The 12,419-nt window shown below is 53.4% G+C and overlaps 4 protein-coding genes across 4 annotated transcripts; 2 read left to right on the top strand and 2 right to left on the bottom strand.

Annotated features, from left to right (window-relative positions):
* The first annotated feature begins 2,557 nt into the window (after window positions 1-2,557).
* Window positions 2,558-3,952, top strand: BO87DRAFT_372841 (uncharacterized protein). The gene is made up of 2 exons (XM_025622388.1): window positions 2,558-3,359; window positions 3,441-3,952. The coding sequence occupies exons 1-2, from the start codon at window positions 2,814-2,816 to the stop codon at window positions 3,771-3,773; spliced, it is 879 nt and encodes a 292-aa protein (XP_025484232.1). The 5' UTR covers window positions 2,558-2,813; the 3' UTR covers window positions 3,774-3,952.
* A 10-nt stretch (window positions 3,953-3,962) lies between these two features.
* BO87DRAFT_455466 (uncharacterized protein) lies at window positions 3,963-5,444 on the bottom strand (the record flags this gene model as incomplete). Its single annotated transcript, XM_025628647.1, has 1 exon — window positions 3,963-5,444. Exon 1 carries the CDS (start codon window positions 5,355-5,357, stop codon window positions 3,963-3,965), a length of 1,395 nt encoding a protein of 464 aa, XP_025484231.1. The 5' UTR covers window positions 5,358-5,444.
* A 139-nt stretch (window positions 5,445-5,583) lies between these two features.
* Window positions 5,584-7,443, top strand: BO87DRAFT_412555 (WD domain protein; the record flags this gene model as incomplete). Its single annotated transcript, XM_025626504.1, has 3 exons — window positions 5,584-6,195; window positions 6,260-7,118; window positions 7,224-7,443. Exons 1-3 carry the CDS (start codon window positions 5,661-5,663, stop codon window positions 7,441-7,443), a joined length of 1,614 nt encoding a protein of 537 aa, XP_025484230.1. The 5' UTR covers window positions 5,584-5,660.
* Window positions 7,444-8,217: 774 nt separating this feature from the next.
* On the bottom strand, window positions 8,218-12,036 carry BO87DRAFT_393319 (GTPase-activating protein BUD2; the record flags this gene model as incomplete). Its single annotated transcript, XM_025625057.1, has 2 exons — window positions 8,218-9,176; window positions 9,228-12,036. 2 exons carry the CDS (start codon window positions 12,034-12,036, stop codon window positions 8,218-8,220), a joined length of 3,768 nt encoding a protein of 1,255 aa, XP_025484229.1.
* Between the last annotated feature and the right edge of the window lie 383 nt (window positions 12,037-12,419).

The raw sequence follows: 12,419 nt of genomic DNA, 5'->3' as shown, positions 1-12,419 counted from the left end.
GGGGCCAGTCAGGTGATTTTACACCCCAATCAGGTTTAGCGTCAAACGCCAGACCGGGGGGACCCTGGGGAAGTCACGGGCAACTGGACACAGCCCATTTCCAACAGACCAGCAGTGGGAAGGGAGGAGAGTGAAGAGAAGAGACAGATGCAAGTGAGAACACAGTGAAATCTCTTCCGTATGGGAAATAAGCAAGCAACAACCAAAAAAAAAAAAAAAATAATCCCAAAACTAGATGCATCATAGATGAAGATCGGAGTGGAAGATCAAGAACGAGGGTGGATAGCTTGCGGGAGTGGCAGCAAACAGTGGGGATGACGGATTCCCGAACGTGAGCCGTGAGCACCGCCCATCCCATCACACTCTTGTCTAGTATTTGCAGCTGAGATGGACTTGTTCACTGTCTCCCCGTCCAGCTGCCCGCAACAATGGCAAAGAAAGTCCTTTCTTTCCAGAAAAACAACCAAGAACAGCGCTAACTCGCATCCATTTCCAAAGAAGAGCTACAAGCGAATCAACCGATCGGAAAGCAAACTTACTTGATAGGGTCGATAGACGTCGGCTGAAGATTAAGCCTAGATGGTAAGCCACCGAATCCACGGTCGCGGGGGAACAAAGCAGTAGAAAGGAAATTACCAGAGTACGAAGAAAGAAAAAAAGAGGGGGAAGATTGGGATGGGGACGGGAAAGAAGGAGGAATTAAGGTAGAAGAAAGAAGAATGGAGAGGAGGCGAGACGCGAGAGATAAAGGAGGGTGACGGCGGGAGGGGGGAAAGGGAAGTCAAGTCAGACACAGAAGAAAGTGTGTGTGTGGGCGGCTGTGTGTGTGTGTGTGAGAGAGAGAGAGAGGGTGAGGAAGTACTACTAGCACAGTAGTAGTAGGTGGGAGTAGTGTGCGCGTGTGTGTAAGAAGCAGCCAGCCAGGGAAGGGGATGGCCGAGAGGAGGGGGGGGGGGGGAAGGGAAAAGAGAGAAAAGGAAAAAGAAACGATGAGACAAGGTCCAAAGCCAAAACCAGCTGAGAAAAGAGACCACTGTCGTGCTGTTCCAGCCCGTGTGTGTGTGTCAAGTCAGATCCAATCCCATGCCATCCCATCCGCCCAGTGCAGAAGCAGTTCGAGTCCGTCTGTGTCTGCCAGCCCGTTCGGGACACCATGCAGCACGCGGCGTGATTGGCCTTCCCCCCGGGGGCATCCGCAGACATCCCTCCACTGAGCGTGGTTGTGGTTGGCGTAGCTGTCGCAGCAAGAGGAATGAGATGCATGATCGGGATGGTTGGTCACTGCTCTGACTCGGCACGTCCACCCGGCGCAGTGAACGAGGATGGAGGTCCCCTGCTGGTGTGGGAACCCGTGTGATAATGATGAGGGGGGGAAGCTCAGAGATACGGGTAGGTATGTGCAGCCTAGACAAGGGGGGGGTGGGAGGAGGCACATCAGGGTTGAAGTCAATCCTGTCTGCCGGGCAATCATGTCACAAGTTCATTCCCAGCCGGGACAGGAATGTAAGGTGAGGTAGCCTCAAAGTATGGATTATGGATCGAAGCAAGAGGGAAACGTGGGCTGGATGTCCACCGGGACAAGCCATTGACGGTGGATCACGAGAGAGACAAACAAACAATCCGGGGAACCGACATGGGGGAAAAGAGAAGTTGCATTATAGGAAAAGTATCACCCACCCATGTTGATGATATTGACAATATTGGATTTGATGGAGTAAGAAGAATAAAATGAATAAAAAGGGGGGTTGTGGAAGGGAGATAATACGTTAGTTATCACAAGGGAGAGAATAGTAGCAGTAATACGGAGTAGTGGTGGTAGTGCTGATGATGGTGATAGGAACAAGGTAGGTAGGTAAATGGAGGGACAGGAAGACAGTCTGGATCGCCCTTTCAAGACGGACGGACGATTATCAGAACAAGACGGAGATCCGAAAGGAAAAGAGGGGGATAATAGGAAGGGATAGTCTAGTGGTCTAGTTAGTACGGGAGTAGTGCCAGATGCAACAAACACACTAGTAGATAACAGTCGTGAGGAGAAGAAAGAGAAAAAGAGAGAGAGAGTCAGTCAGATGGGGCCAGAGTGTGAACAGAGAGGCAGCTGGGGATAAGCAAGACGGCAGGGATAGAGGCTCGAGCGGTCGGGATGTTCTCTGATAAATAAAATGGAGAAAAGGATCCAAGGGAAATACAAGGGTAATAGATGGCCGAGTGGCAGTAAATGAGGCATTAATTGATCATCATCCATCAACATCAGACACAGACAGCCTATCATCTTGTCAGGATCAACAGGCACAGGCACCACCACCGCATCCACATCAATGCAGTTGATTTCAGCCCTTCATTTATTTCCACATTACTCCAAAATAGTACCTATCAACTAGATCATACTTAGAGCTATACAGTGATTGACCAATAAGCCACCGGAGTGTGCTAACCCCAAAGTTGTTCCCATTGTGACTCCCCATACTCCATCCACCGTAACACTAAAGACAGCCACTGTCTCAGCGCCCCCCGACAGAATCAAGAACCCTGAACCACCACAAGCCCCAATAAATCCCATCAAATGACCATGCAGACCCCTACATCGAACAACCACAAGTCCCATTGATCGCATTAGTTAGTATACAGTCCAAAAAGTTGACCCCAGACAAATACCACTATGTATTAAGACATCCCGAAGAAGAAGCTCTTGGCTCTCCGCTCAGGCCACCGCTTAGAAAATCCTCCGCCATCCATCCAACTTCCATCTCCAATCTCCATCTCCGACCTTCAATTCCTCCCAAACCACAACCACAACCACTGCCTCACCCACCATGACTCGCACACAACCCCTCCTCACCCTCTCCCGGAGGTATCTCACAACCGCCGCACCCCGAACAACCACAACCACACCCATCCGTACAACCACATCTCTCCTCACCACCAAACCCACCACCACCACCACCACCCTCCGCACCAACCAACACCAACCATGCCTCCGCACCACCACCCCCAGCATTCGTCCCTACCACTCCATCCACCACCCCTCCCCACCTCACGAATACTCCAACTCCCAAACGACCATCCTCTCCTCCGCTCTCCGCCACGTCCCGACCCACGGCTTCACCCGCGACGCCCTAACCCTCGGAGCCCGGGACGCCGGCTTCCTCGACGTCTCGGTGCAACTTCTTCCGCGGGGCGAATTCGACCTGATTCTCTTCTGGCTGGCGAGTCGTCGGGGTCTCCTCCGCTCCAAGGTGGAGAACGATGCGCTGCTGCAATCATCCCAGCAGGGACCTCTGTCCGTGGATGACAAGATCAAGGTTCTGATTATGGAGCGGCTGCGCATGAATGTTGAAGTGAAGGATAAGTTGCAGGATGTATGATACACCTTATCACCCGTTCCTTTATACCATTGAGAGTAAATAACATCAGGTACTAACGAAATAATGATGATGTAGGCCCTAGCCATCATGTCCCTCGGCGAAAACATCCCCCTCTCATTATCCGAACTGCACTCCCTCTCGGACGATATCCTCACGCTAGCGGGCGACGCTTCCGTCGATGCATCGTGGTATTCGAAGCGCATGGCTGTGGCGGCCGTGTATGCGTCGTCGGAGTTTGTGATGACGCGGGATACGAGCGCGGGGCTGCGCGATACCGAGGAATTTCTGACTCGCCGCTGGGCGGATGCAAGGGCTGTGAAGGATAAAGTGTCTGGGGTGAAGCAGTGTTTGGGGTTCTTGGGGTCCACTGCTGTGGGATTGGGGAGGAGTTGGGGGTTGAAGCTGTAGCTGGTACCTGGACCCTTCAATGTGATGGGGAAGAAGGTATGGGGTGGTGGTAGGATGTACTATTATTAACATCATTTCTTTTTTGGCTTGCTTTGCTTACTGGTATTTACTTCCGGTGATACAATTGTATATTTACATTCACGTCTCTTTCAACGGCACCATACATATATACTATACTATACAAGTCAGTTAATAATCCCTCGCCCTCTCAATCTCCTTCACCCTCCCCTCCAACTTCTTCACCCACCCCTCATCCCCAAACAACTCCCGGACTGCCTTCCGATTCGGCGCCAAATCCCACCACGGCTCACGATTCGACTTCCCCTGCTTGCCCTCCACCTTGGCCTTCCGCCAATGATTCCTCAGATCATGATCCCTCTGATTCTTGATCGAATGCAACAGACCGCACGTACGCCGATTCGGTTCCACACCCGTAACCTCCATATCACGAAGCAGCGACACCACACCCGGCAAATCATGACATCCGCGCCAATAGAAATAGATAAACTCATTATAAAGAGCCGTGGACCCACCCAGAACAGCCGACGCCCTACCCATAGACTTAATCGTGGCACGGAACTGACTGATCAGATGCGATTCGGGATAATGCAGATTGAGGAGCTTGAACGCGACGAGGAGCATCTTGGGATAGAGTTCCGTGACAACAGGTTCAGTGGGAACGACAGGGGGAATAGCGAGGAAACTCTCCGAAGTAGATTCGTCCTTCACGCCCAACAGACCCTTCTTCTCATCGTCCAAGTGTCGCAGGATATTAAAGATCCGCTCCTTGCATACCTCCCAGATAGCGGTATCTCCGCGACGGTTATCAATAGCGTCCCAGAGTGCGGCTTCAATGCTGACGGACTCGCGCATGATCACGGCCTCGATGGCCCTATCCATGGAGATCTGTTTCGAGGATATCATCTCCGCTAGCTCGTCATCGGTGTATTCGCCTGTTTGGAGCTTCTCTTCAATGGCGGTGTTCTGTTCTCGCACGGCGATTTCGCTCTCCTGTCGCTCGGTGCGCGCTGCGCTGCGCTGGCGCTTCTCTTTCATGTCTTGCAGGACGGAGTCGAAGATCGCGGAGATTTGCGCCATCTCGTCCATGTCTTCGTCGCGGAGGGTGGGTTTTGATTCCGTTGATGATGCGGATGGTGTGGATGAGGTGAGCTCGGTCTGGGATTGCTGGCGGCGCTCGGTGCCGAGTTGTTCGAGCAGATTGCCGAAGATTTGCTTCTCGGTGCTGGTCATGGTGACGGGCTTTTGCGGAGCTGGTTTAGAGGGTGCTTGTTGTTGCTGCTGCTGTTGAGTGACGGCCGCGGCCTTTTTCCGTAGGAAGCTCCTCCGGACTGGACGGGCGGGCTTGTCATCTTGTGCTGGTTCTGCTGCTGCTGCTGCTGTTGTTGTTGTTGTTGTTGTTGCTGCTTCATGGTCCTGCTCGTTGGCGTCGCTAGAGGTCGAGTACTGCTGGCGGAATGGGGGGGACAGGTATGCGGCAGTGAGGGTGCGAGTTTGGTACAGGAATGGGACGGACGAGTTGCGAGTTACGAGCGCCAACCAGGACCGGGAGATTCGGGCACTCATTGTTTGACAACTCTGGATTACAGTCTGGTTATATAGACTGCAAATGCACGACAACCTTTCCACTGATCAACAATTGGTGGACCGGTCTGCCGAAGTGAAGCTGAACCAGCCGTCCGTCGGAGAATCTCCCGCTCGGCGCAGTTTCTCCCATCAATTAGAGCCACGTGACCACGCGGCGCTCCGAACGCGCCTCTGATCCGCGCGAGCAAAGTTATCCATCTGCGCCATTCAGCAGTCATTGCAGTGAGCAACACTCTCTACACAGACACTCCCCCTCTGTAAGAGGGAGAAAAAACATTCAAAATGGGCAACGACGAAATCTCCGAGTTCGAAAAGCAGCGCCTAGCCAACATCGCCGAACGCGATGCGCTACTCAAAAAGCTGACCATGGAGGCGCAGTCCTCGGGGCTATTTCCGCCGAAGATGCCCAAACCAGCAGCGAAGGACCAGTCGCGGACGAAGAAGAAGACTTCGGTCAAGAAAATCAAGGAGGAGACGCCGCAGCCGCGGCGCATGTCATCCCGATTGAGGGGCATCGCGGCGGAAAGCGAAGTCGCGAAGCGCAAGGCAGAAGAAGAGTACGAGGCGCGACAGGAAGCGGAGCGCGCGAAACGAGTCCGCAAGTCGGATAACTTCTCGTTCAGTGATATCATGGTGAATGGACAGAAGTTGCCTGCGGATGGATTGATCGGAGTAGATGTGGTGACCAAGGGCGTGGCGATACCGTATCAGCGGACGTTTGGCGATGATGAGATCCAGAAGACGACGGATAAGGACTTGAAGGCGTTGAGGAAGGAAATGAATGGGTTGACGCTCTGGGATGCGTGGGAACCTAATCGTCTGTCCCCCTCTCTCCTTCCCCTACTACCATCTACCATAGACAATACTAACAATCACAACAGGCATCAAGCTGACCCCTGAACGAGTCTACGCCATGACCTTCCACCCGACAGAATCCAAACCCCTCATCTTCGCCGGCGACAAAATGGGCCACCTCGGCATCCTGGACGCCTCCCAAGAGAAGCCCACCTCAATCAAACCCGAAGAAGACGACTCCGACTCCGAAGACCCAGACCCAGACCCCGTCCTGACAACCGTAAAACCACACACCCGAACCATCAGCAGCATGCACATCCACCCCAGCACCCCCACAACCCTCTACACAGCCAGCTACGACAGCTCGATCCGGGCCATGGACCTCGAGAAATCCACCAGCGTGGAGAAATACGCGCCGGAATCGACCTCCTCGGACGAGCCCATCTCAGGAATCGACATGGCCCTCGACGACCCCAACGTCCTCTACTGGACAACCCTAGACGGAGCCTTCGGACGACACGACATCCGCACCGACCCAACAGCATCAGGAACAGTAACCACATGGCAACTATCGGAGAAGAAAATCGGCGGGTTCTCACTCTACCCGACGGCACCGTACTACTTCGCGACAGCGAGTCTGGACCGCTCGATGCGGCTATGGGATTTGCGCATGCTGCAGAAGCCCAAGAGGAGCAAGAGGGGACTTGATGAAGATAAGGGACCTACCCCGGTAGGAGAACACTACAGTCGACTCTCCGTCTCGCATGCTGCATTCAACAGCGCCGGGCAGATCGCGACGTCGTCGTATGACGATACGCTCAAGATATACGATTTGAAGAAGAAGGGGATATCGAGCTGGGATGTGGGTCATGCGGTTGAGGAGGATGAGTTGGGGCCGGATACGGTTGTGAGACATAATTGTCAGACGGGGAGATGGGTTACGATGTATGTTTTATCCCCACTTCCTTCCTTTCTTTTTTTATTTTTTTTTTCTCATGAATGTTCGTTCCTTTTGTTCTGAATCATATGCTAATAATGATGTGGCCACAGTCTCCGCCCCCAGTGGCAGCAGAACCCGCAATCGCATATCCAGCGCTTCTGCATCGGAAATATGAATCGGTTTGTGGATATTTATAGCGGGGAAGGGGATCAGTTGGCGCAGTTGGGCGGGGAGGGCATTACGGCTGTGCCGGCGGTGGCTGTTTTTCATCGTAGTAGGAATTGGGTTGCGGGGGGTACGGCGAGTGGGAAGATATGTTTGTGGATGTAGATTTATTGTTATGAGGGTGTGGGGAATTGGGGCAGGGGTTGGTTGGTTGGATGTATGTATGAGATCGGAGTGGTTTTTGGGATTGGTGTGGTAGTATTATGTAGTATATTCGGGCGCGGCATTAAGCGGTACTCAAGTACAAGTCTAACAAGGTGGAGTTACTCATTTCATCTATGCCCAGAGGAAAGGTAGACGCTATTTACACAACAATTGCAATTGTGGACTGGCAAAAACACCCCATAGTAGGGAGGGGCTTTTGCTGCCCACAATCCATACATCATCCATGGAAGATCATATCCGGCACTCTGCTCACAGGATCTCTTGTTTTCCACGTAAAAACAGCCATCAGAGCAGGGTATCAACACCATGACAAATGCTTTCCAAAAATAAAACCAAATAAAACCAGCGGAAGAGGGTGTTAGGAGAAACGAACGTTAAATCATGGGCACATGCGGTAGGAGAAAAGGAGAAGAAATGTAATCGCAGAAAAATTTACACCAGAAGATGCAGGGATCTCAATACATGAAATCAAGCTCTCATGTTGTACACAGAAATGGCTGCCCGCAACATGCAAGCATCACCGCTGCAAGAGCTTCCCCGATGACATTCATGGGGCGTAGAGAAGGCGGGGCAGCCGTAGAAGGTAAAATATTTTGTCTAAAGCCACAGATGTGGGATAGATGCTTGGAATCGTCATGATCCAGATAGGCCATGACACCACTGCACGAGCTCAAGAGCGAGGCAAGCCTAGGTATTACCCAGGCCACTTGGGCGTCATGACTCGTTGCGTTGTTCCTCACGCGAATGCTGAGCCTGTTCCCGATCCTTCGCTTTGCGGCGAGACGGGGGCACGAAATCGAAGAACCGGTACTTGCTTGTTGTCTCCCTGGTGATGCTAGATCTGCGCGATTTCGAGGGTTCGGGGTATTCAAGCGAATACGTGGAAGAGTTCTTCGAACTGCCGGTGCTGTCCCTGGGATCTGCCCATCGCGGTATCGAGAAGGGGACTCTACTTTGGTCCCAGGTGGCGGAAGAGGAACTGGGAGGCGTGTCATCCTCGGCTTCAGGAGCGTAATCGGTAGATCGACGCGGTAGAGAGGGCCGTGACGCGAAATAGCCGATCGAATTGCGATGGCTGCCCGTAAGGGATGTCGACCCTGCGATAGCTGCCTCTGTGGCCGGGCTCGTAGGCTTGGAGCTGTCTTCGTAAAAGGTCACCGATCGTTCCATGGCATCGACCAGTTCCTCCCACTTGACCTCAAGGCCTCCGTTTGGACGCTCTGCCTGCTCGGCTCTGCTCAAACATTCCTTGGTGCGTTGGTGCAGACGAACGGCCATTTCATGGAATTTGCTGACGGCTGGGTCAATCTCCTCCATTTCCGCCAGGCGCTCCGGTGCGATCTCGAGCCATATACTGATGAGATTGGCAAAGCTTCGCGCGTGATCAATGAGGAAGGGTAGACTGGGGAATCCTTCGCGGGATGTCGGGGGCAGACGACCCAAAATCTGTATGGGGGTGGCATAGGAGGGTGTGACGATAGGTGCGGGACGGTCGGCAGGGATAGCACAGATCGAGTCGACGAATTGCTTGAAATCGGCGCGGTTGCTGACCAGAAACTTGTTCATGGGTTCCATCCAAGGCTCCTTGCTGCCGAAGGTGGTCATGTTGGCCAGGCCCTGCAGGGCCTTGGCAATCAGTGTCAATGTGCGTTGGGCGCGGGGGCGCGGATGATCTGCGCGCATTAGAAAAATGAAGATCAGTGGGAGGGGGGAAGAATAGCTACCTTTGAGCAATCCAAAGAGTTTGGGATTCAGGATTGCTGGACAAAAGAACCGCAGAAATAGGAAGCCCGATACACTACTGTATGTGACTGACCGAAGGAAATCGCCATAGCGGTCCTCGGCACAAGCTCGGATGTGCCGAAAGATGAGCCTCAACTCGGCCGGGCATCTAGATGCAGAGCTTGCAATCGACTTCCACACCCCTGTACTTAGGGAGACGAGGTTCCTCCAGTTGCGTTCGAGATCATCCGATCGATGTACACGGGAAGGGTCCACCTCGCACTCCGGGTCGGTCTCATCGATATCGCGAAGTCGCTCGCCAATGGTTTCTTCCAAGTATTCCTTGCCTAAGCGACGCATGTGGTAGTCAAGCGCCTTGGTGAGAAGCGAATTTCCTCGAAAAAGCAGGTTTGCCTCGACGGTAGCAGTACGGCCCATGTCTCTCACAAGGACTTCTCTTTCTTGGCCCGACTCCCGGGAATCGTTGGAGTGAATCCTCGTGGTATACCTCAGTCTATTCGCTGTCGATTCTTTGTGCAGCCCGTCAATCTCATCCTCAACCAAGGCTGAGATCCACTCGACAGTCGTGCCTGACACCTGGTAAATATTTAGAAGAGCTTCGGACAACTGATTCAGCTCCGAGGACATGACTTGAGACATGTTAATAGTGAGCCCATTGGTGAACGAATGTAGGATTTCCGACATCGGCGTGTACTCGTGCGACATCAGAACGACCGTCTCCTCCATCCGCGCTCGCATGAGCATTTCACCCACCGGCTGATTCTTATCATCTAAGATCGGCCACCACTTTTCCGTTTCGACTCCAGGCTGTAAATCGTCCAATTTCAAATCGACCCTGCCGAACGTAGCATCCTGGGAGGAGAGCTCAACGTCGTCTAACAAACGTGCCGGATTACTATGGTCCTGGCCATAGGAGCCATGTGCGATAAGCGTCCAATCCTTCTGTGTCGGGCTGATCGTCTTTACTAATATCGATACTTGCGACAGGACAGGTGGAAGATCACTGAAATTAAAATCCTCTCGCCAAAACGGGTTGGCTGTGCGATACTTGACAGCAGTTTTGGCACGGATTTCCCCATCAAGAAGTACTTCTGTGTAGTAATCGCTCACGGCAGATGTTGGGGTTGAATTGCTATGTGACCGTGACTGCTTCCGGCTTCGAGGAGCCTTCTCCGCAGCCTTGTTTCGGAGCAGCTTAGCTTCCGTGACTCTCACATTGAGCATGCGCTCGATTCGGAACATATCTGCCATGGATGACGCAGCGGCGTCGGACGGACTCTTCGGGTCATCTTCTGCACAAGTTTCGGGCCCATAGAGCTCAGGTATCGTAAAGGCGCGCAGGAGCACGAACCATACCTCGAATAGGACTCGACTTTCCAGGGCTAGATATACTGGTCGAGTGATGCCGGATGCAGAGTGCACGGCGTATTGAGGATAGATGGCGATGCAGAATTCATCTTCCAAGACTGAAGAGTGCAATTGCTGCACGGAACAGCGGGAGAGTTGCGAAAGTTGGATGCATGTTACAAGTGTAATGTCGGACTCGGTATACAGCTTGAAGGCACCATTCTCTTGCAACGTACAGCTGACTCTCAGCCACGAGGAGGAAAGAGCTCTCTGTTGGCGATATGTTGACACTCGGCGGCCAGAGGAAGGTCGAACACCTGACGCACTGGGCCTGTCCCATAATAGCATCTTGCCAACTTTAATGATAGCTGCCTCTTTTTGTACCGTACTTTCGGAGTTTCGCCGGCGCTCGACCAAACGACGGTCACCAATGGCCACCGACTGGGGCTTTGTCATCTTGTTTTGGACGCCCTTGGGGCGGATTGGCTGCCAGCACAACAAAGCAGCAAGCCAGGAATCGAATGTTTCGCTCACATGGGGTCTTAGCTCGACACCGAGTCCTGAAGTAAACGTGGAGACGCTGAGGTAGTTCGTCCGTAGTTCCGGATCGACCAGCGAGCGAACCTGACAGCCACGCAGATCAGGAATCAAGGTCTTGGCCAGTGCGGGCTCCCCCTTGGCTTGATATATTAGACTGCCCGTGGCGACGTTGATGGCGCAGTAGCCCGAGGACCAAGCCGTTGTTGATGCAGTCCGAAACGAAAGAATGCCGTGCATCCTTCCACAAGTCGTTTTCATAAGCTGCAGGATTTTGGACGCATCGGTAGTCGACAGCGCCGAGGGGGTTTGATTGGCCGATACGCTCGTCACCAAGCTCGAACCCCCTGGGGGCTTGCTTGACCGTTGGCGGCCAAGGGAGTGACTGAAATAAGTGGGGGACTGAATCGACGGAAAGCCAATAGATGACGACTCGTCCGGGGTTTTGGGTTGTGGAATTGCGGTGTTGATAGATCCCAGACGATTCCGGGCTCTGAAAAATGTGTTAGGGGAGATCTCGCTGCGCTGATCATCTAGGGTGGTGGTCCGTGACCGTGCGCGCTGACTTTTCATCTCCACATGTGTATCTTCTTCGTCGCCTGCCGAGTGGTAAGAGTGATAGTCGCGACGGGATTCTCGATCGGAGGCTCTTGTCCGGGTGGCGGGGCGAGGGGAAGCTGCTGCACTTGATGCGAGATACTCCGCCTCCGAGGAAGGTGAGTGGTTGCCAGCCTCAGAGTCTGGGGTGACTGTTCGAATTCCCGTGTCCCTAAAGCTATCGGGATACACCATCCCGTGCCGGTCCTTGGAGGAAGACTTCTTGCTGGGCCGCCGTTCCACGGGACGACTGTAAATTCCCTGATGGACAGAGTTCCGTTTGAATCCACTTGACCCTTCCGGCTCCATCTTTTCTTTCCACCCACGCACGACGGAACCGGTAGCAGCGGCACTCGGGAGAGGTCGCTACAAAGCACACGGGACGCAGGCAAACGGGCGGAGACACATAAACTGGTGATACACTGCGGGATTGTTACCTTGCAGCACGCTGACACCCAACGTACGCTGCGCAACCGTCCTCTGACAATTGAGGGTCTCTTTCGTCCAATGGGTCGCTAGCTGAACGCATGGAGTCCGGGGTGAGGGAGGGAGCTAGAGTCGCACATTCGGTCGAGGCCGTGGCGTTTTTGGTGCTAGCGACGGTGAGAGGAGGCGGGAGGGGGGCGGTCGCAAAACGATTGTTCGTTCAGGGGAGGGGTGTGGTATGGTGGTGATTCGACGGACGTGACGAT

This window comes from Aspergillus neoniger, assembly GCF_003184625.1.
Source record: "Aspergillus neoniger CBS 115656 unplaced genomic scaffold BO87scaffold_3, whole genome shotgun sequence".
Lineage (NCBI taxonomy): Eukaryota > Fungi > Ascomycota > Eurotiomycetes > Eurotiales > Aspergillaceae > Aspergillus > Aspergillus neoniger.
The sequence above is the reverse complement of the archived record's forward strand: the minus strand, read 5'-3'. Positions and strand labels throughout refer to the sequence as shown.